We start from the raw sequence: 20,496 nt of genomic DNA on the forward strand, positions 1-20,496 counted from the left end.
AGGCCAGCACCGTTGGTGATCAACCAACCAAGGGCAAAACTAGCGAAGAAGCTATCCTGTATAGCCAAACAAACGGGAGTAAATGATAAGTACTACATCTAAACACAGACATCCTGCAACTTTTCTATGGACAAATCATACCCAAAACAACTCATGAAATCATAAGCAAACTGACCTGCAACTTTCCGGTCAAGAGAACGGGCTTCAGAGAATCGTACATACCGAAGTATAAACCACGGTACACAATGATACCAACACAAGAAATGTTAAATCCACGGTAAAGACCAGCAATACCATCAGACTGCAATGTCTTCCTGTAAACATCAACCAGTCCATTGAATTGCCTTCCACCACCACCTTTCTTGGCAGCTTTGGCATCGTTTGCCAATCGGGTTCGAGCATAGTCAAGAGAGTAAACGAAAAGAAGGGATGAAGCTCCAGCTGCACCACCTGATGCCAGGTTACCGGCAAACCATTTCCAGTAACCATCCTTATCTTTCTTGAAGTTGAAAAGTCTCTTGAAGTAATCCTTGAAAGCAAAGTTCAATGCCTGGAATAAAATTTCATAAAACAATTAGCACAACACAAAATTGAGAAAAAGGAGAGATATAATCAGCCAAAGGAAGCAAAATACTCACTTGAGTGGGGAAATAACGGATGACATTGGCAGTGTTTCCTCTCCACAATGAACCAAAACCCTCATCTTGGATTGTACGCTTGAAACAATCACCAATACCCTTGTATGGCTCAGACAGACGTCCAGCTTTAATCATCTCATCCTGGTTTTGGATCAAGAGCTTGACACGTTCAATTGGGGCAGCGGCTGTCTTGGATACAGCGGCAGAGACACCACCCATGAGAAAGTCAAGCATAAAGTTTCCTTTCTCAGCAGGGGCCGCAACAAAAATGGGGGAGGCAGTAGTGGCCACCCTAGAAAGATCAGTTGTAGCAACACAAGATTGCACAGCAGGGTATTGAAAAACAGCATTTGAATAATTGCTGATTGATGCACGTCTCTGGTAAAGTGCAGGGTTCCTGAAGCCATCATCACAAGCACGGAATCCCGAAGCAACCCTCGACTGAAGGGAGAGCTGACCAGCAACCTTCTGATAGATAGTGGGATGTTGAACCTGATCAGCCATGGTTAGTTCTCTTCCCTGCAAAAATTCCCAAGATCAGATTATAAAAAATTCTCACTTCAAGTTCAGGAGAAGGAAAAAAAAAACAAAATTGAAGATAAAAGAGATTTGATATTCCAGATACACAACACTTCAAACATCTTTACACATTGCTTACACTGAATGATACCATGACAGATTAACTATTAATCGACTACAAGGAAATTAAATCTAAGATGAAAATGACAAAATCCAAGTAAAGAGTCCCAAGAAAATCAGGCATAACACATATTCCATGTCACAACTCAAATCACTTGGTGAAATATATAAAACATCGAAATCTCTACAAAACATATAAAATTTAAGAAACACACACGCCAGATTCAGATCCAAAACATAAAGGATCATAAACCTTCCTAAGCTAACCAAATTTGGGGCATAAACAGGGAGAAGGGCAATCAATTAACAACCACAGATAAAAATTCAATCTCGTAACAAAAAACTAAACAAAGATTAACCAGATTCCCAAACACAAACTCGCAAAGCAAAATTTACCGGATCATAGCAGATCAAATCAAGTTTTTTGGAACAAAAAAAAAACGCTAATAAAAACAGGAAACTATATGAGATCTGAATCTAACAAGAACAACAACAACACAGCACCAGCAAATCCAAGCGAAGAGATCACAACGCCAGAAAGCGGGAACGCAGAGATCTCACAAAATACAAAAACATATTTACCTAAAGATGAATCTGTACACAATAGGGTAATACAAAGAGCGAAAAACGAACAAATATATAAGAACAGGAGAGTGAAACTGTAAGGCGGATCTGAAAGTAACAGAGAGAGAGAAAAGAAGCAAGAAACAGGAAATACCTTGGCGAGTGGCAGCGAGGGATTGTTGGAGAAAAAAGTCCGCCTGTAAAATCGCGTTGAAGAACTGCGAATGATTTATATATATATATATAGGCGGACAAGAAAATAAGAGGCGTTTTCTAACGATGGAAACTTGGGACTTCATAATGTGGCAATTGGGCCGGTGCTTGGGCTGTTTATCAGCGGGCAATGCTGACCGCTGACCCATCTGTGTGGGTCCCACTTTCCTACCCCCTACCTTGGGAAACGGAAACGTGTGTTATTTCCTTTTATTATTAAATTACAATGTATTTACCTTTATTTTCTTTATTTTCTAAATTTTATAATCATATTTATTGCGCCAAATTAATTAAAATATCTCTATTTTTTTTATCTAAAAATATATTTCAATAATACTCTTATAAAAAAAAAATTATTATTATCTTTCAAATTTAAAAAAGAATTAAAAAAATACGAACTATATTTGGATATTCTTATTCACGACTTTACTAATATATGACGATATTTGGTAATTAACGTCATACTGGCCTCCACAGGGTGATACTAATTAATGGTGATTGCACGTTAGTTATTTCATGATTATCATCAAAGTCACCTTCGTGATACTAATTAGTGGTGATTTACCATCAGAGTTGTCTTTGGGTGGTGAATGGATTACGACCCAATTATAGGTTGATGATGTACGTTGACTTTTTATAAGTATAAGCTACAACAATGCATTGACTTTTATTAATGCTTAATTAATGGTTAATATTAATAAATATGGGGGATTTAGTCGCTGTTAAATGACAGTATTATGATTTAATTTATATACTAATTTTATTATTTGTATTTGACTTCTGTGGTTATGAAGGAGGCACTTTTAAGAGCCGCCCAAAGCGTGGTTCTTAAGGTTGCTTTATGGGGTCATAATCACCTGTGGCCGTTCCCATCTATTATTTTATTTTAAGCGAACATTTTTAATATGGAATAAAAAATTAATATGTTGAAATTCGGCGTATGCCGTACAACTCATGGGCCCAAATTGCCATCGGCCCATATAAACTAGAAGAGAACTTGGGCCGTTCGGCCCGCTTATGGGCCGGCGTGGAAGTTGGATGATTGTATCGATTTAAATTGGATTAAATTTTAAAAAAATAAAAAATATCGTACCAGAATATTTGACTTTTGTGGTTCATATTTGTGACGCATCCTGACTTATAAATGTTTAATATTCAAGATTTACGATGTGACAGCGGAGTTAAAGAGGGGTATAAATTGAACCGAGGTTACATCCGAATGAGAGCAATCATAAGAATAAGATGGCTAAAACATAATTAAATATAATTAAAAGTCGTCGTTTATACAATAAGGTACACCTTCATTTGTTGTGACTCAATCATAAGAACTCTGTAACGGCTCGATTTTCTGTACATGCGTCGAAAATAGAGTATTAAAATAGTGAATAAATCTCTTTTTTTTAGTCAAATATAGTTTGATTAATTATTGCAATTAATATATATATATATATAATTTATATTCTATTAATAAAGTATATACTGTTGATTTAAAAAACACGACAGGTGGGCTGTCGTGGGTTATATTTATTATTATTATTATTTAAAATCACGTGTGTAATATGAAAACAACGTTAAATACTATTCCTCTAAATATTATTACATTATATTTTTATTAACATATATTGGGTAAAAAAAATTTAAAATGTTCCTTAATTATTAAAAAAATAATAATAATTAAAAAGTTCAATGGTATGATGGGAGATTGAACCACCTAAAATACTAATAATATTAAAAGTTAAAAAATGAAATTTATAATTTATCCAAAATTAATTATTAATTATATAAATAAGCTTATTATCTATATAAAGTGGAAGAATATTAATCTACATATAAATAATTTGAATGATAGGTAGAAGTGACAAATTGACTTTAAATAGCGAATTTCCGACCTACGTGCTACGAGAGGAACTAGGTCAAACGTCTTAGCTATTGAATTATCTTATATGTCGAAGTTCATATAGACTAACATTATATTATATCTTAAAAAAAACTAAAAAATAAATCATAATGGTTTTTAATCTACTTTAAAAAGTAGGGTTATAATAGAGAAGACTATGAAAAGTGTACGACTGGTCAGCTTAGAATGTAACAACCCAAGTTCATTTCTAGTAGATATTGTTCGCTTTGGCCTGTATTGCTGTCAGCCTCGCAATTTTAAAACGCGTCTACTAGGGGGAGGTTGAATGTTTCATACTTCTCAACCGAATGGGATCTAACGACGACGAAGATTAAGGAAAGTGTGAGGGCTATTAAGCTTAAATTTAGATCCAATTTTGTGGCATAAAACCATAGGGTTCCTATTAAGTTGGTGGGATACATTGGATATGTAGTGGTAGATAAAAAGTCACTGTCCTAAAAAAAATTATGTTTGATTTGGTCTGGTTTTATTTTCGGACCTATGTTTCTATAAATATATCTAATGATTACTCATTTTGTAGCCACAAAAAATGGGTATAAAAAACAAAACCCTAAAATGGTAATTTTCCCATTTGAATATATTCCATAATTGTAATAGTCAAAATTCACCGATCCAAGCCGATATTATTTTATTTAAGTTTTATTTTACACTTTCTTTCAAGATTTTTAAAACGGGTTTATCAGGGAGATGTTTTTACATCGTTCCCCTCTACAATTGGAACCGTCTACGCCTACCGCCAATAGATATTTCTTTTTAAGGTTTTCAAAACGTGTCTGTTAAGGAAAGATTTTCACCGTTATAAAAAGTACTTCGTTTCCCTAGTGGGATCTCCCGGTAATTACGTAAAAAAATTGAGATTATTTAAAGAGTAAAATATTGAAATTATGATTTATGGAATTATGTTACATTATAAATAAGACAAAAGAAATTATTGGGAAAATTGAAGGGGAAGTTACTAGAGTACCCCCATGGCGGATGGTGGTTATAGAATAGTGGATGGTTTTAGGGATATCCATTATGGTAATTTAGGGCATGAAGATAATCTTGAATATGGTGTAATGATTAGAAAAAACCGATGTGGTACCGTAGAATAAAGATATACGACCAATTGGATGTGAAGGTTGAAAGGTACAAATGAAAAAGGGGAAATTAATTAAATAAAGATAAAGGGGAAATTAATTAAATAAAGATAAGGGCATCATGACCCTTTGTTTTTGTCTCTCTCTCACTCCTAAAATTATGAAATTATGACGTCATATTTGAGATTAACAGTGAGTTCCAATGATGGGAACAGCTTGTACTGTTTTTACCATCCCATGCAAACTCACTGTTCATTCCATTTTTTATTTTGTATTTTTTACTTTTTTTTAAAAATAAACAATACCCCTTATTTCCTCGTTTTAGGGTTTTACGATAACGGTCTATTCGGATCGGTTCGGATATTTTTTTCTCGATCAACTCAAAAGCTCGGATTATTTGAATTGATGATAGGAACAACTTTCGTCCGGTTAGATTGGATTGGATTGTAAGTTTATTTGTTTAATTATTTTTTAAAAAAATTATTTATTCACCAACCATGCTTATAAGTCACAACCCATAACTAACATCAGTTACAAAAGGAACAGTGTCTCAATTGGTACGAGATATTTTGATAAAATTACCAGTAAAGTTACTGTAATTTTATATTAAAAGCGGATAATATCGTATTTTTGTTTTAAGCTATTAATTTTCTATTTAATATATACTTATTACTAATTTCGTCGATTTAACATGGTGTTACACATTGATTCAACATAGATAGATATATGAAGGAAGTGAGTGCAGATGAACGAAGTAAAATCCGAGGCTTGAATCTCGCATTCACTAATATATTAGATACGTTAAAATTGAGGGAGACGGAGTGTAATGTCCGTTATTTGTTAGCCTAAATTACTGGAAAGAGTCCAAGATCAGTAATTACACTATAAACTCTAACCGTGGGTGATTTATTAAATATATTTTAAAATATACTTATTAAGTATTTCTTAAAATACTCAAATCAGGTGATATAAATTCAAGAGTGACGTTAAGGGCAGGGTATCCTAAAAGAGAGGGGACCCTTAGAGAGGAAGGGGTTATGTTTTTGTTGTTATTTAGAGCCTATTAAATAAAACCAAAATTATATTTCAAAAACATTTTCTTTGTGGGCTCCACCTTCCCCAACAGAAAATATTCTGGAGAATTCCTAATATTTTCAGTTTTTTTAATCATAAAATTCTACGTAGGTTAAAATTTTGTTCCCGTTCGTCTTCTACACGACAAGAATTTGAAGGTTAATCATTTCGAGGTAAACAAAATATTCGACATGTATGGTGTCGTAAAACGATGGTGTTATTCTCCACTTTTCGATATCAACCATGTCAAGTTGATACTCATTTCGATGAGGATGAAATGATTTTCCTCTCTTTCCAATGATGGCGATGACAAATTGAATAATTATAGATTTTGGAAGGTATACGTTCATTTTTTGTTTTTTCGAATGTTTTAAGCTCAATACTTTCAAGAATCTTTCAATATATTAGCTTTTATTTACGACCATAAAAAAAATAAAAAATTTAAAATATTGAATGTTTTTAAGTATAATTCAGATTAATTTAATTATATATGAATGAGAAATAGAAATGGAATTGAAAATAAATATAACTAATTAAATAAAATATATTAAGATTTAAAAAATAAATAAATAATAATTGAGTAATTATTTTGAATGTATTATCTCTCCCACACTCACTCTCATAATAGCTGTCTCATTTGGAATTCATTGTAGCGTGGCTACTGCGACCAACACACCCTTGTTCGACGCTTCTGCCACACTCCATTTTTTCCACTTCCCATTACTTCAGCCGACATATAACTTTACTCTCACTAATCCTCCTAACTATTCCTACCCAACTCGAAAATATAATTGGAGTCGAGAATAATTACGGGTATATTCCCAACCCGACAATACTTTCATTGGTTCAATGTAGAAGTGTTCATACCACTAAGAACTCGACCAACTCATACAACTAAACTTGAACTAGATTACATTTTTATTTGGGTTAATTTTTTTGGAAACTTAAAATTTGATTTAGTTTATATATATTTTATCGGGTTAAGAAGATTAGAAATATTAAAATTTGTAACCGGTGGTAGTGATTGACTTGTAAATATTTGATATTTAAAATTGATGAGATTTTAATGATTAATGTAATATGTATTATGGATAAATATGTTTTTTTTTAAGTAATAATAAGCAATTTTTGGTTATTTTTTAAAAAATAAGATAATTATAAAAAAAAAACACAAATTTTGAAAATAGAGTGATTAATAAATGGGATTAACATTTTGGATTTCCTATTAATAAAGGTTAGATTTGGTTTTTAAATATCAAATTTATTTTTTCTTTTGTTTTCATGTTATAAATTTTTGTAAACTATAGGATAATATTATCTTGTTTTTTTATTTGATGTTGACTGTAATTATTAATAATAAATAAAAATAATTAAATTATATTTTATAAGTTCACAGTCCAATCCAATCTTCTATTTTTTTTTGTTAGGTTTGTGTGGGTTAAAAATCTTTTTAATACATGTCACGTTAATAATTAATAAAGCTCAAATATTTTTAATTTTTATAATAATTTTAAAAATATAATATGATTTAGTCGGGTTAAATTCAATTTTAATTTATAAAAAATTAAGAAAAAATAAATATTTTTTTAACGTCTCTCTCTTTCTCTATCTACAAGGAGACAACCAGCATGTACTATCTGACGCTATCTTTTGGCTTCTTTAAATAAATAATAATTATTAATTTTTTCCCATTTATTACTAGCCATGTATTGAAAATACCGTCGCTGTAATATTTTTTTTTTTTTTTTTTTACCGCTTTACAGAGGGTAAATTCACCCACTTTCATCCGTCTGCATCACCAGCTTTCTACTTTTTCATCTTTTTCTTCAAATGTTAATATTTCTTGGAACTTATAAGTTTGTTTGTTTTAAACTTTTCAACAATGTTTGTGTTTATTTAGTGAATTTATATTTTAGAAAATTCGTTAGTTTCTCGAGATTATATTTATTTCGTTTGTGTTCCGAGAAAAATTATAATGAAATTATAAAGTTTTAATTTTGTGTCTTATTATCTATTATTTTTACGGTCTTTAATTTGATATTTATATTAAAAGTGTTTAAAATATTCAATCGAACAACAACCGTCGTTAGATTCCAAAATTATTTGGATCGGGTTCTTCATACGAAAATACATTTTTTCCTACCTTTATATATAAAAATATATTTATTAAATTTCATAATTTTTTTTTATTATTATTTAACATTCAATTAAAAAAAACTCAATATATATATATATATATATTATGAATTAATAATTTTATTTTTATTAAAAAATTGAATAAAGAACACAACCTATGAATAAGAGTTATTTTTATATTATATGTGTGGGTTGAGTTGCTCGTTATTTAATAAAAGTTATTTGAGTTAAAAAAATTTATACTCCGAATAATTGGATTAGGTCTAAAAAAAATTATACGAACACTCGTGGCTTATGCCTTTAAATAATGAAATTAATCAATCCACTACGTCGAGTAATTCGTAATAACAAAAAGAAGCCTCGTAATTACAGAGTTCAAATAATCGAAACCCTAAAAACCTACCATATGAGTGTGTTACTCGATGTATCATTTCTATTGATATCGTGAATTCGAGCATAACACAATTTGTTCAGATATTGTGTATGATTGACGAAAATGTTAGAGGTTCAAACTTCTATCACGGCCCGAGATATTGCTTATACCGACATCGTTGAGAGCGTCACCTCTCTCTCTCTCCTTTTGTTCTTATAAATATGTTACACTGTACACTCAAAAGGCAAAAGAAAAGAGAAGGAAAACCCTTGAAACCCTTGAAACCCTTGAAACCCTTGAAACCCTTCACCCCAACCATGACAGACCCTAATTACTCCACCTTCTTCTCTCCCAATTCCTTCACCTTCATCCCTCTCCCACCCTCTCCTCCGCCACTCTCTCCGCCGCAAGCCCTCCCTCTCATCAACACTCTCTCTCTGGAAACCACCGACCAACCTTCCTCCAGCACCACCAACAACCACGAAAACGCCCTCACCCTTGATTTCTGCCTCTCTTGCCCTACCTCCGATCTCGACCTCTCCACCTCCTTCCCGCCGGACCCCACCGGAAAAACCCACCACGACGACCTCTCCCCCCTCCCTTCCCCGATCTCCGGCAAGGGTCAGTTCTGGATTCCAACCCCATCTCAGATCCTCTTCGGTCCTTCTCAGTTCTCCTGCCATCTTTGCTCTAAAGCCTTCAATCGATACAATAATCTTCAGGTAATTTATTATTTCATTAAAAAAAAAACATGTTTTTTTTTTCTTTTGATCTATTTTATTCGAATTTATAATAATTATTTGTGTTAGGGTTTTGATTTAACTGATCAAGAAATGTTCTTCATGTTCTTCATGTTCTTCATTCCTTTTTTTTTTTGTTTTTTTTGTTTACCTTTTCAGTCTGAGAAATTGAAGTGATCTTCTGCAAAAGAACTGTTTGAGCTGAGAATTAATTATGGGGAAAAGGGTTTCCATTAATTACTAAAACAAAAATTTCCATTTTTTTTTTAATTTCTAGGGATTTAATTAAATATCAAATGGGTTTATTTTAATTAATTCAAAAATAATTTATATTTTTATATGTAGATGCATATGTGGGGGCATGGTTCTCAATACAGGAAAGGACCAGAGTCCCTAAAAGGAACACAGCCGACCGCCATGCTACGCTTGCCGTGCTACTGCTGCGCGCCCGGGTGCAAACACAACATCGACAACCCGACGTCGCGACCGCTCAAGGACTTTCGCACGCTCCAAACACATTACAAGCGTAAGCATGGAATCAAGCCTTTTAGTTGTAGAAAATGTAGCAAAGCGTTTGCTGTAAAAGGTGATTGGCGAACGCATGAGAAGAATTGTGGGAAGATTTGGTATTGTTTTTGTGGGTCTGACTTTAAACATAAGCGCTCGCTTAAAGACCATATCAAGGCCTTTGGACAAGGTCATGGCTCGTTGGGTCTTGATTACTTTGACGACGATAACGAACCCGCATCCGAAGTTGAACAAGATGGCACCGTTGTTCACTAAGATGTTTCGTTCTTTGTTCTTGTTTGTTTGTTGAATAACACGTCGAGCGACCGAAGAGAGGTGTGATGTTCGACGTTATGTTGGATTGTGTTATTTGTATATTGTGAATTGAGTTGATGAGCTTGTAAAGAGGCTACGAGAAGTTGACGGTTAATTGAAATAAAAATATTTTATAATTAATTATTCATTTTGATTTCTTACTAATTACTATAATTATTATTAAAATTTTGAATAAATATTACTAAAATTTAAATCTATTATACTTATTAATGAATTAAATTTTAAAGGGTTGAAATTAATTTAATAAAACTAAATTAATTATCTAAAATTAAATATATTTATGGGGGAGAGTATTTTAATATAAGGTCTAGTGGCATTATTGTAATATTTTTGAAACTTATGGGCATTATTGTAAATGTGCTTTTTCCTCGTCCATAATGGGCCGCCAGAAACTTCATGGGCCCTATTTATCTGAAGCCCTTTGGTAACGGCTCCACCAGATTTCTCTGCAACTCATCCCTAACCTCCGAATCTCCTTTTCTTTGTGTGGAACAAAATTGAATGCTTCCATGGCGTTATCGACGTGTTTAAATCACAGCCTTGGATTTCCCTCATCGAACGGTTCAAAGATCACGGCATGTACGAGTTCGAATACTCCTCCGATCGGTAACGTCAGTTTCCGATCCGCCGCCGCGAAACGCTGCTTAAGATGCCGCACCGTTTACTCCGACCTCGATAATTCTCCTTCGGCATGCGCCTTCCATGGCCACGTCACTGGTTCGAATCTTATCGTTATCTTTCTCTTCCAATTTTGCCTTCTTTTTAATCGGTGTTTATTAACAGGGGAGAGTGGGTTGTTTTCGTTGTCGCCGCCGCATCAGGGGATTGACGGCGAGTGGAGCGACGGCTCTGGTGTGATCGTTTACAAGTGGAATGAGAAGGGCAATCGTCCGAACACCGGCGCCGGCAACTGGAAGAGACGGTGGAGCTGTTGCTCTGAGTATGATGAAGATGCCCCTCCTTGTCGCCGGGGATGGCACGTTTCTTATGACGATGGTTTCACTTTGTTTTAGCTTTGAGCTTCGTCTCTTCCAACAATGGCGTCCGTAAATTGTAATACTTTTTTTTATATTGAAATAAAATTATTAAATTTCTGGCACCACGGAATCCCACCGACAATCAACGTGAGATCTCACCGTTAGCCCGGTGTCTAGCTCTTATATCATTTGTAATAGCCTCGTGTCTAGTTCTTATATCATTTGTAATAGTCTTGTGTCTAGTTCTGATACCATTTGTAATAGACCAATCCTCAGCTCTTTGATAACATGAAAAAGCTAAAGAAAGCTATGCCCACCCTTTCTACCGGACCTGAGAATCACTAGCCAATATGCTTTTCTCTTAAGATGTCTTTCTTCGTATATTCTGGTGTTCTAGGCATAGAGGAACCACACCCACAACTAATAGATATTCCCACAACTAATAGATATTGTCCGCTTTAACCCGTTACGTATTGCCATTAGCCCCGCGTGTCTATTAGGAGAAGTACCCAAAGAGAGGAATGCCTTATAAGCGTATTGATACCTCTCCTACTGGAGGCGTTTTCAAATCGCAAGGCTAACGACAATACATAACGGCCCAAACCAAAGCGGACAATATCTATTAGTTATGGGTTTGGGTTGTTACATCACCTGCCTTTGTCATGTGAATGTTCGTCGTAGGTGAAGACGAGAAGAGAACGAGAGGTGACATAAAGCAGAAGAAGCAGAAGATGAAGACTTTCAACGACATAGTGTAGGAATTGTTCAACCTACCAATTGAACCAAATTTCAATTGGAAGAAGAAAAAAAAATCCATCCAAGCGACTGTATAGAGCTAAGATGGCAATCAAAACGCCTTTGAATTGCATTATTTGATTGTAAATAAAATAGACTCGACGAGTAACGTGTTAGTTGAACACGACTCTCCACAATGATATGATATTGTCTACTTGAGTATAAGCTATCGTGCCTTTGTTTTGGGCTTCCCAAAAGACCTCGTCCCACTAAATAATATATTTCTGATTATAAACTAGTGATCACCTAATTTCATCCAACATAACAATCCTCCTGATCAGCTTAGAAATGTTCACCAATTCCAACCATTTAATCATCCTCTGAAAACTTTCGGTTTCTAAGATCAAAATTGGTGATGAAATTATGGTGAAAAACCAGTAGATTTCCTGCATTCAAGAATAAGAATGTAACAACCAATTCATACACAGCAACAGACCTCTCTCCGATCAAATCTCCAACCACACCACAAAAGCTAATACGATCCGACCGTCTTGAACGACTCATGAACATGCCGGAGCATATCCTGGTCCCGATCCCACTCCGGCGTCGGCGCATTAACAAAATGCGCATACAGCTTGTTCTTCGCACAAGTTACCGATATCAAACTGTGAGTTCCAGCGCCGTCGATCTCATACACGTAATAAATCTGTCCATTCTCATCCTTCTTTTCCTCCGCCGAGATGCCCTCGGCGCTCGCGATCTGATCCTGCAAATTCACGTCCGATAGCGCTAGGTTATTCAGAATCACATCCTTCGGCGCTAATTGCCGGATTCCAGCCAGGAAAGTTAGGTATTCTTTCTCCTTCCGTTTCTTCGGATTGTAAAATTCGCTGTCGGTTCCATTCGTACCTGCAAAATTAAGATCGTAAAATCGATTTTCGAAACGAAATTTGCCGTTAGACCTCTTTAATTTAGGAATTTCAATAGCGAAATTGATATACCTTTTTCGACCTTGGACACTAATCGCTCCTTCCAGCCTTCCGGCACGTCGTAGATGTATTCTGCTGAGTCTTTCTTGCTTGCGTTGCCGCCGAAGCCGCCGTAATTGGCGGCACTGGCGGCGGTTCCATAATAGACATTGAAAGCGCCGCCGGCGTCAGCCAGTGACGGTGGAGTGGTGCTCAAGATCGCGGCTACGGCGATGGCGGAGATGGGGGCAGATAACGAGGAAAGTGGGCCAGAGGGATTAGATTGAAGAACGGGGATCAGGGGCTTTGGTAGCGGCGGAGTTTGCGACGGCTTTGGGACGATCGCGCCGGTCGTTGCCGCGGCGCCGGCAGAGAAGAACGCCAGTGGTGAGATTGCTGTGGCCATAGCGATTGATTTTCGTGGAATTGGGTTTCTGGTTTATCTTGCCTCACTAAGATTTTCTCCTTATCCATTATTTTTATATTTTTATATTTTTTTAATTGGTAGATTTTAGATATTTTTGTTAAATACTTAAATATTTAATTTTTTTAAGCACATAATTCAATAATAATTAACATTAAATATTATCGAACTCAAAATATTATTGTGCTGGTTAATATTTTACATAAACCCGAGTTATTGTTGTTGTTAACTGTGTTGGACGATGAAAGTCCCGGCTAACTTAGGGAATCATTATGGGTTTAGAAGCAAAGAATACTCTCCCTATTGTATAAGGCCTTTTGAGAAAGCCCAAAGCAAAGCCATGAGAATTTAGGCTCAAAGTGGACAATATCATGCCATTGTGGAGAGTCGTGTTCGTCTAACAAACTGTTCTGATACCAGGTTGTCTAGATTAATAATTTTACTCGAACACTCGAAATTGTAATGTGATATAATTTAAAATCGAATTATTTGAATAAATAAATAAATAATTAATATATTATGTTCTAAAAAAAATGTAATCGTCACGATTCTCACATGAAGAGAGAACCACAACACTAAAACGTGAATGAATTTTTATTACCCTTAGCCCCAAATTTGAGTTTTTTTATTACGGAAATGCCCCCAGTTTGGTGCAGAGTCATCCATTGGGCAGAGGGGTATTTTTGGAATTATTCGTAAAATGAATGGCCGATGATTAAATTGGATACTGACCGCCAGAAAGCCCTAGGTTCAGGCGCGAGCGAGAGCTTCTTTCCTTCTCCGAACGAACAATGAAGTGCGTGGAATTCGTTCTTTTTTCCACTTTCCATTTCCCTCCACTGCTTATATCTTATTCAAATCTTCTCTTACTTGTTTAATCAACCTTTTCAATCGTCTTTTCTTCCATTTTCCGCTTCTAACTTCGATCGCCATGTCTAAAAGGTGAGGTTCTGTTCTTTTGTTTCGATTCTGCTTCTTTCTATGTTCTTGTTGATTTTGTCTGGCAGATGCTTGTTTGTTCGTTTTCTCGTGTATTTTTAAAAGTTTTGATGATTGGATGGCAGATTACGCGCTTTGATTTTCTTTTTCTTTTTCTTGAATAGTATCTTCCGGTTCGTGGTTTTCTTTGTTTGGATGTACCTTCTCGAGTAATCTTGATCATGGTTCTTTGGTATGTGGTTTGATTATTAGGTGTATGCTATTTTGAGGGGCTGGGTGATCAAATATGTGGTTGGAAATGTTTGGAATTTGAGTTTCACGAAAGCTGTTTTGTTGGGTGGTTGTTGTTGAGGCTGGACTTTATGTTTTTGAAGTTTTGTTATTGTATATCTTGGAATTAACACGTTCTTAGCGTCTTAATTTACTTTGGTGGATTGTTTAGGGTTCTATGCAAGTATTTTGCGCATGGAGCATGCTTGAAAGGGGAGTATTGTGAGTTTTCGCATGACTGGACGGCTCCACCTAGCAATGTAAATATTACTTCCACTCCTCTGCATCGCTATGCATTTTAATGTAAACCAACTGTCAGTTTGGCACTCCGATCATTCTTTCTTTCTGATGTATCATTCGTGAAACAGGTTTGCACTTACTATCAAAAGGGAAGGTGTGCTTTTGGCAGTCGATGCAGATATGACCATGTTAAAGTTTCTCATGCAGAGTCATCAGCTTCTTCTAATTCTCAGCAACCTCACGTGTCTGAATCTGTTTCAATAGCTCATACTCTATTATCAAGTCCACTTTCTCCTTCACCTGGGTCGACAATTGAGCTTGCTGGTTCAAGGATATCCTGTCTTCCCTCACACGTTGAATCTGCTTGGAGTGTAGAGTGTGAGCTTCCATCTGGTCTTGATGATTGGGGGAGTAGGGAGACAAGGATTATTAGTCCAGCCGATTTACCTATTTGCTCTTTTTCTGCTGCTGGTACTAATTGTCCGCGTGGTGATAATTGCCCTCACATTCATGGGGACTTATGTCCCACGTGTGGAAAACAATGTTTACATCCTTTTAGGACGGATGAAAGGGAGGAGCATATGAAGGCATGTGAGAAAAAGCAAAAACATCTCGAGTCTTTGAAACATAGCCAAGAAATAGAGTGTAGTGTCTGCCTCGAGCGTGTCCTTTCTAAAACCGAAATAGCCGAGAGGAAGTTTGGGCTTCTATCAGAATGTGATCATCCGTTCTGCATTTCTTGTATTAGAAACTGGCGTAATAGTTCATCTACCTCCGGAATGGATGTTAACAGTGCTTTAAGAGCCTGCCCAATTTGTAGGAAGCTATCATACTTTGTTATTCCAAGCGTCATTTGGTATTCTTCCAAGGAAGAAAAACAAGAGATCGTTGATAGCTACAAGTCAAAGCTGCGGTAAATTTATGTGCTTAATTCCTAATATTTGATTGCATTCTGGATACTATTAAATTTTGTCCATTCTGTTCCCGTTTTTTATGTTTTATAACCAAACTCATTTTTGTCTATGCCATATCAAATGTAACCTGGAAAGCTCCATAGTCCACAGGAATGATCAATATGCTTTCTAGAAGAGTGGAAACTGCATAACTGTTCTAAAGTAATTGTGTGAGCTGTTGAAATAATTTCTGTACTCTGATCGTGCAACTTTATATTATTTTCATGCACAGATCAATCGATTGCAAGCACTTTAACTTTGGAAATGGAAACTGCCCATTTGGATCTAGCTGTTTTTACAAGGTAAATTTTTCTCTGAAATCATCTACTTCAGTGTTCTTATCCTGATTGTGCTCTTCTAAGCAAGCTGGATGTTGCTGTAGCCTTTGGAATTGCAATTTTCCTGAAATTTTTTCTTCTTCCTTTTTTTTTTTCTTTATTCCTTTATCCATATTGCTTTTTAACCGATCATTGATATGCTGAATGGAAATCTCAACCTGTTTGGTTGTTCTAATATTTAAATGCCTATGAAGTATGTTTGATTGGTTACATCTTTGATTTCATGGACATGAGTTTATGGAAGGAATTCTTTTTGTGATCTGGAGACGGAAATATAGTGCAACAGAAGATTCTTTTTGTTCTTATGATCCTCCAATGGTTTTATAAGCGTCTCCATTTACCATGGCCATCAAATCATGGTGGGTTAGATATGTGGAATCGTACAATTTGAACTTGCATGTTGACAAAGTAAATTTGCTAATCATTTGGCCAGCTTTTTCACTATGTTTTTGTGCAATTTTCTTGCTATTAGGGGTGCTCATAATAATAGACTACCAATATGATGAAAAATATATAAATTTCTGGTTCAGTGCCTCTTAGTGTGTTTCATTTTGTTCTTTTGACACATAATGGTAAGGGTGCCTCTTTCTTGTCCATTTTTTTTTAACAAAAAAACCAAAGGATGCCTCCATTTCTCATAGGTATCCTCTCTTGGGAAGCCCTGTTTCAGTTAGAATAGTTCGAGGGTGAGGACGAGGGGTGAAATCCCTTTCTTTGCTCCCACCAGTGTTCCTACTATAACCAAATCTCATAAATAATAACTTGCTTTGGTGTATACTATAGATAATCTATATCCATTATCTTTTCGTTTTCTGTTTCTAAAATTCATGCTTTATAACCAATTTCACTGTTCTGTAATCTATTTTTAAAAATCCTAAACAAATTATTTTTAGAAAGTAGATTTTAAAACTATGTTAATTGTGCTTGATGGGAACTAAGAATTTAAAAGTGCTTTTAAAATGTGATAAACAAAAAAATGTATGATCTTAAAATTTACTTGAGTCTTTGAATAACAATTTTCTTTAGTCTTCAATTTAGTTTTGAGGATATTTTAAAAGCCTACTTTATTTTTTTTATTAAAAACAAAATGTAAAGAAAATTTTTAATAGTTAAAAGAAAACCCTCCAAATTTTTGGTTTTATGTTTTTAAAATTTGGCTGAGAATTTTAAACTGGCTTTTGAAAAGCAGAAAACAAAAAATCTAAACTAAGAAACGGTTGGTTAATTTTCGAAAAATTAAAATTCTATGTTTATTAAGCAAGGCCTAAGTTTTATCTACAAATGTCCATGTAATTTGTGGGGATGATTTCACAATTTCTCAAACAAAATCTTTGCAATTACTTTTGTTGCCGTCTTAGAAAATTTTCTGGTCTCAATCTGGCTGAAAGTGATGTGCTTACTACTTTGGCTGATTGGCTCTGCAACCTCTGTTTAGTAATGTCTTATCGGTCTTTTAGTTAAATTACCAATATGATGAAATTATTTAATTTTGCAAACCAATATTTTATTGCTAGACCTCCTATAAAAAAAAGAAAAAGAATGTATTGCTAGACCTGTTATAATTGATTGGTCTGTTTTAAGGTGAAGATAATAGACCTCTCTGTTTCAAATTAATAAAATTAATATACTTATAGCTATTGGATTTAAAAGTGTTATCATGAGGATATTGTAGGTTAGCACCATAGAATGACTGGAGGGACCTCTTCTAAATTGCGTTCTTTTAATTAGGAAAACTGTTATTGGAATCATTCATCAGTTCTAAAGCCAATCCATATGCTTGCAAATCATTGGCGCGTGTCTATTTTGGAGAATAAATATGCAACTGCTCTGTCACATTCTTCTGTCTCCCAAAAACCTTCAGTCAGCTTTTGTGGTAAATATTGAAAGATGTGGTAGACATAAGCAGTTCTGTTCATTGCGCATTCTGTTGTCATTTAATTTCATTAGAGCAGATTGGCTTTCCAATCTTTTGATTGATACAATGTTTGTTGTGTTCCAGCACTTGGTCAAGCCTGGTTCATACACATGGAAATATCACAGGCCACCTCCGCCCCGACCACGATCACAGAGAACTCCTCCTAGCAGATCTAATATTGTGGATATGGATGCCTTTTTTGATATGTTTGAAGACTTAGAGGATTTGGATTTTAGTGCTGAAGATTTAGATTTTGAAGATTTAACACCTTTGGAGATGGCATTTGTTCTAATGCAGTTGGGTTGTGAAGCCAACTTGTCAAGTGATGAGGAGAATTATAGTTTTTGAACTACATTTTTTATAGGTAGTTGTGCCTGATGTAAATTGGGTCTTTCACGAGTTCCTTTCTTGTCTTTGCCAGATATTTGCTATTCTAGCATTTTTGGCCACATAGCAGTGCCCTACGTGCAAAAATACAGGCTCGTAGACTTTGTTAATTGTCACAAACGCCATTATTGGGGAATGATACTTCACAATAAGCTTTAGTCATTTGTCCTAGCGCAAATTAGTTGCTGAGTTACCAAGATGACGATGATCTACATATGGGAGACCCCTTTTCGTTATGTGTAGATTATACTATGACTTCGGAAGTGTTGTATGTTACTGCTGGGAATTAGGAATATCTGTTACTTGCTATCTTTCATCATTCATAGATTTTATGCGGAGTTTTGTTTCACGCTCTTGCTTTCCAAGCCAATTGTGCTCTCCTCATGTTTGATTTGGTGATTTCTTTGTTTGCAGTTGTGAAGTGTTTTTTTTTTCCTTCGAATATTTGGCTTCTTTACTTCCCAAATCTTATATGTCATTTTCTGCCTTTGATGTGTTTGCAATTCTGCCTTTTAGTCTGCTGTATTAACTTCAAAATGAGATACAAATTTTGATCTGATTTTCTCATTGCAGCACGCACATCGGGATGGCCGGTTGGAAGAGGTAGCACTGCGTCACATTGGGAATCAAGACGGCCTCACTATTATAGCTAAAAACATTAGGTTTTGTTTTGTGCATTTGCTTGATATTGTCCATTTCTTGTGCAATTTCGCCTTTTATTAATTTGATGCTATTTCCAGGTTGTCGGACTTCCTTAGTGACTTGCATATCAGGTGAAAGAACCATATTATCAGGTATGAAAACTCACGAAGCAGCCCTCACCCCTAAGCGCAGCTTCATTCCATTTGCTGTCTACTACATGATATTTCACATTTTAATATGATCATCATTCAATCTTGAAAACTTATATTGCTAGTCATAAAGTCTTGTTTGGACTTTGAAATTCAGCATCTTTATCAATTGACACCTAATATATTTATCAGAAATGGAGTTGATTAATCTTGGTACACAACCTGTTTCACACTCTGTTTCACACTCGATTCTTGTTCCATATGCAACAATCTGGTCAATGAAATGCCAAACTTTGTGGATTGCATTAGTCCTCAGTTAGGCTTGCAACGTCATCTAGGCGTTAGGAAATCAGTTATTAACAATTTAGTCCATGAAATGCCGAACTTTATGCCTTGCATTAGTCTTGAGTTAGGCTTGTGCAATGTCAATGTAAGAGTTAGAAAGTCTGGTTGTTAACAATTTAGTCCATGAAATGGCAAACATTTGTTTATGGTTGTTAAGTGGTCTTCCATTACAGAAATCTAAGAGTAGTTTGAAAACGCGTTTCAGGTGTCGAATTGCTTGCTGGAGTCCGATAATGAGAAATGGAAGGTGGGTTATCGAACACGGTGATTCGAACTTCATCATCTTCTATGAATGGAAATAAAGCTAAAGACATTGTCATACTGAGAAATGAATGTAGTAAGTTGAAGCCTTATTCTTGGGATGGCAAAATAAAGGGTTTTCACATCAGATGTAGCACAGCTGAATAGCTCAATAAATTGCGTCGTTGGTTGTACGTGCTGTACTAAACATTGAAAAGAAAAAAAAAAAAAATTAGGAATGTATTGGTTTGTAGTGTTTCAAAGGAAGATTAAAGGGAATGTCCAATGTCGTGTTTGGTAGAGAAACAATACAAAATTTACATCAGGGTTTGGATGTACTCAATTTTTACAATCAAAGACGGTCCCTTTTTTAAAAACATTATTATTGTTGTTATTGTTATTATTACAGTGGAATGTTCGATTGTAGGCATAAATCAGATATTCAAATTTTCGTCGTTTAAATAAACTATAAACTAATAATAAGAGATTAGTTGCTGTCATGAAGATATTGTCCTCAATATTGTCCTCTTTAGACCTTTTCTTTCGGACTTCCGATTTTCACACTCATACCTAGTGTTTTGTTCTCCTCCCCAATAAAACGGTGTTTTGTTCTCCTCCACAATAAAATTTCCCCTCAAGCCTTTATATGCTAGGAGAAGGTTTCCACACCCGTACAAATGGTGTTAAAAACGGTGTTTTGTTCTCCTCCGCAATAAAATTTCCCCTCAAGTTTTTATATGCTAGGGGAAGGTTTCCA

General features: G+C 35.1%; 5 protein-coding genes across 8 annotated transcripts in view; 3 read left to right on the forward strand and 2 right to left on the reverse strand.

Annotated features, from left to right (window-relative positions):
* LOC111461157 (ADP,ATP carrier protein 1, mitochondrial-like) overlaps positions 1-2,096 on the reverse strand; it is a 2,267-nt gene extending 171 nt beyond the window's left edge. Inside the window, exons 1-4 of the mRNA XM_023104655.1 lie at positions 1,996-2,096; positions 639-1,157; positions 176-550; positions 5-56 (exon numbers count right to left, since the gene is read on the reverse strand). Coding sequence (XP_022960423.1) covers positions 5-56; positions 176-550; positions 639-1,142 — 931 coding nt within the window. The 5' untranslated portion in view covers positions 1,143-1,157; positions 1,996-2,096. The remainder of the gene's footprint in view (positions 1-4; positions 57-175; positions 551-638; positions 1,158-1,995) is intronic.
* A 6,832-nt stretch (positions 2,097-8,928) lies between these two features.
* On the forward strand, positions 8,929-10,299 carry LOC111460819 (zinc finger protein WIP2-like). Its single transcript, XM_023104136.1, has 2 exons — positions 8,929-9,356; positions 9,720-10,299. The coding sequence occupies exons 1-2, from the start codon at positions 8,952-8,954 to the stop codon at positions 10,155-10,157; spliced, it is 843 nt and encodes a 280-aa protein (XP_022959904.1). The 5' UTR covers positions 8,929-8,951; the 3' UTR covers positions 10,158-10,299.
* Positions 10,300-10,624: 325 nt separating this feature from the next.
* Positions 10,625-11,316, forward strand: LOC111460822. Its single transcript, XM_023104138.1, has 2 exons — positions 10,625-10,934; positions 11,001-11,316. The coding sequence occupies exons 1-2, from the start codon at positions 10,727-10,729 to the stop codon at positions 11,228-11,230; spliced, it is 438 nt and encodes a 145-aa protein (XP_022959906.1). The 5' UTR covers positions 10,625-10,726; the 3' UTR covers positions 11,231-11,316.
* Positions 11,317-12,327: 1,011 nt separating this feature from the next.
* Positions 12,328-13,358, reverse strand: LOC111460820 (thylakoid lumenal 19 kDa protein, chloroplastic-like). Its single transcript, XM_023104137.1, has 2 exons — positions 12,931-13,358; positions 12,328-12,838 (listed from the first exon to the last, which is right to left on the reverse strand). The coding sequence occupies exons 1-2, from the start codon at positions 13,301-13,303 to the stop codon at positions 12,462-12,464; spliced, it is 750 nt and encodes a 249-aa protein (XP_022959905.1). The 5' UTR covers positions 13,304-13,358; the 3' UTR covers positions 12,328-12,461.
* Positions 13,359-14,051: 693 nt separating this feature from the next.
* LOC111460818 (E3 ubiquitin-protein ligase makorin-like) lies at positions 14,052-19,971 on the forward strand. 4 transcript variants are annotated; one of them, XM_023104134.1, is made up of 8 exons: positions 14,052-14,263; positions 14,513-14,551; positions 14,703-14,790; positions 14,899-15,683; positions 15,956-16,025; positions 18,061-18,340; positions 18,937-19,025; positions 19,104-19,120. In XM_023104134.1, the coding sequence occupies exons 2-6, from the start codon at positions 14,547-14,549 to the stop codon at positions 18,322-18,324; spliced, it is 1,212 nt and encodes a 403-aa protein (XP_022959902.1). In that variant the 5' UTR covers positions 14,052-14,263; positions 14,513-14,546; the 3' UTR covers positions 18,325-18,340; positions 18,937-19,025; positions 19,104-19,120. The 4 variants fall into 4 exon arrangements, with proteins under 4 accessions (XP_022959902.1, XP_022959900.1, XP_022959903.1 ...); XM_023104132.1 differs by lacking the exon at positions 14,513-14,551 and having other exon boundaries at positions 19,104-19,119; XM_023104135.1 differs by lacking the exons at positions 14,513-14,551; positions 18,061-18,340 and adding an exon at positions 19,705-19,971 and having other exon boundaries at positions 14,056-14,263; positions 19,104-19,157.
* The last annotated feature ends 525 nt before the right edge of the window (positions 19,972-20,496 follow it).

This window comes from Cucurbita moschata, unplaced genomic scaffold (assembly GCF_002738365.1).
Source record: "Cucurbita moschata cultivar Rifu unplaced genomic scaffold, Cmos_1.0 Cmo_Scf00024, whole genome shotgun sequence".
In the NCBI taxonomy this organism is placed as follows: Eukaryota; Viridiplantae; Streptophyta; class Magnoliopsida; order Cucurbitales; family Cucurbitaceae; genus Cucurbita; species Cucurbita moschata.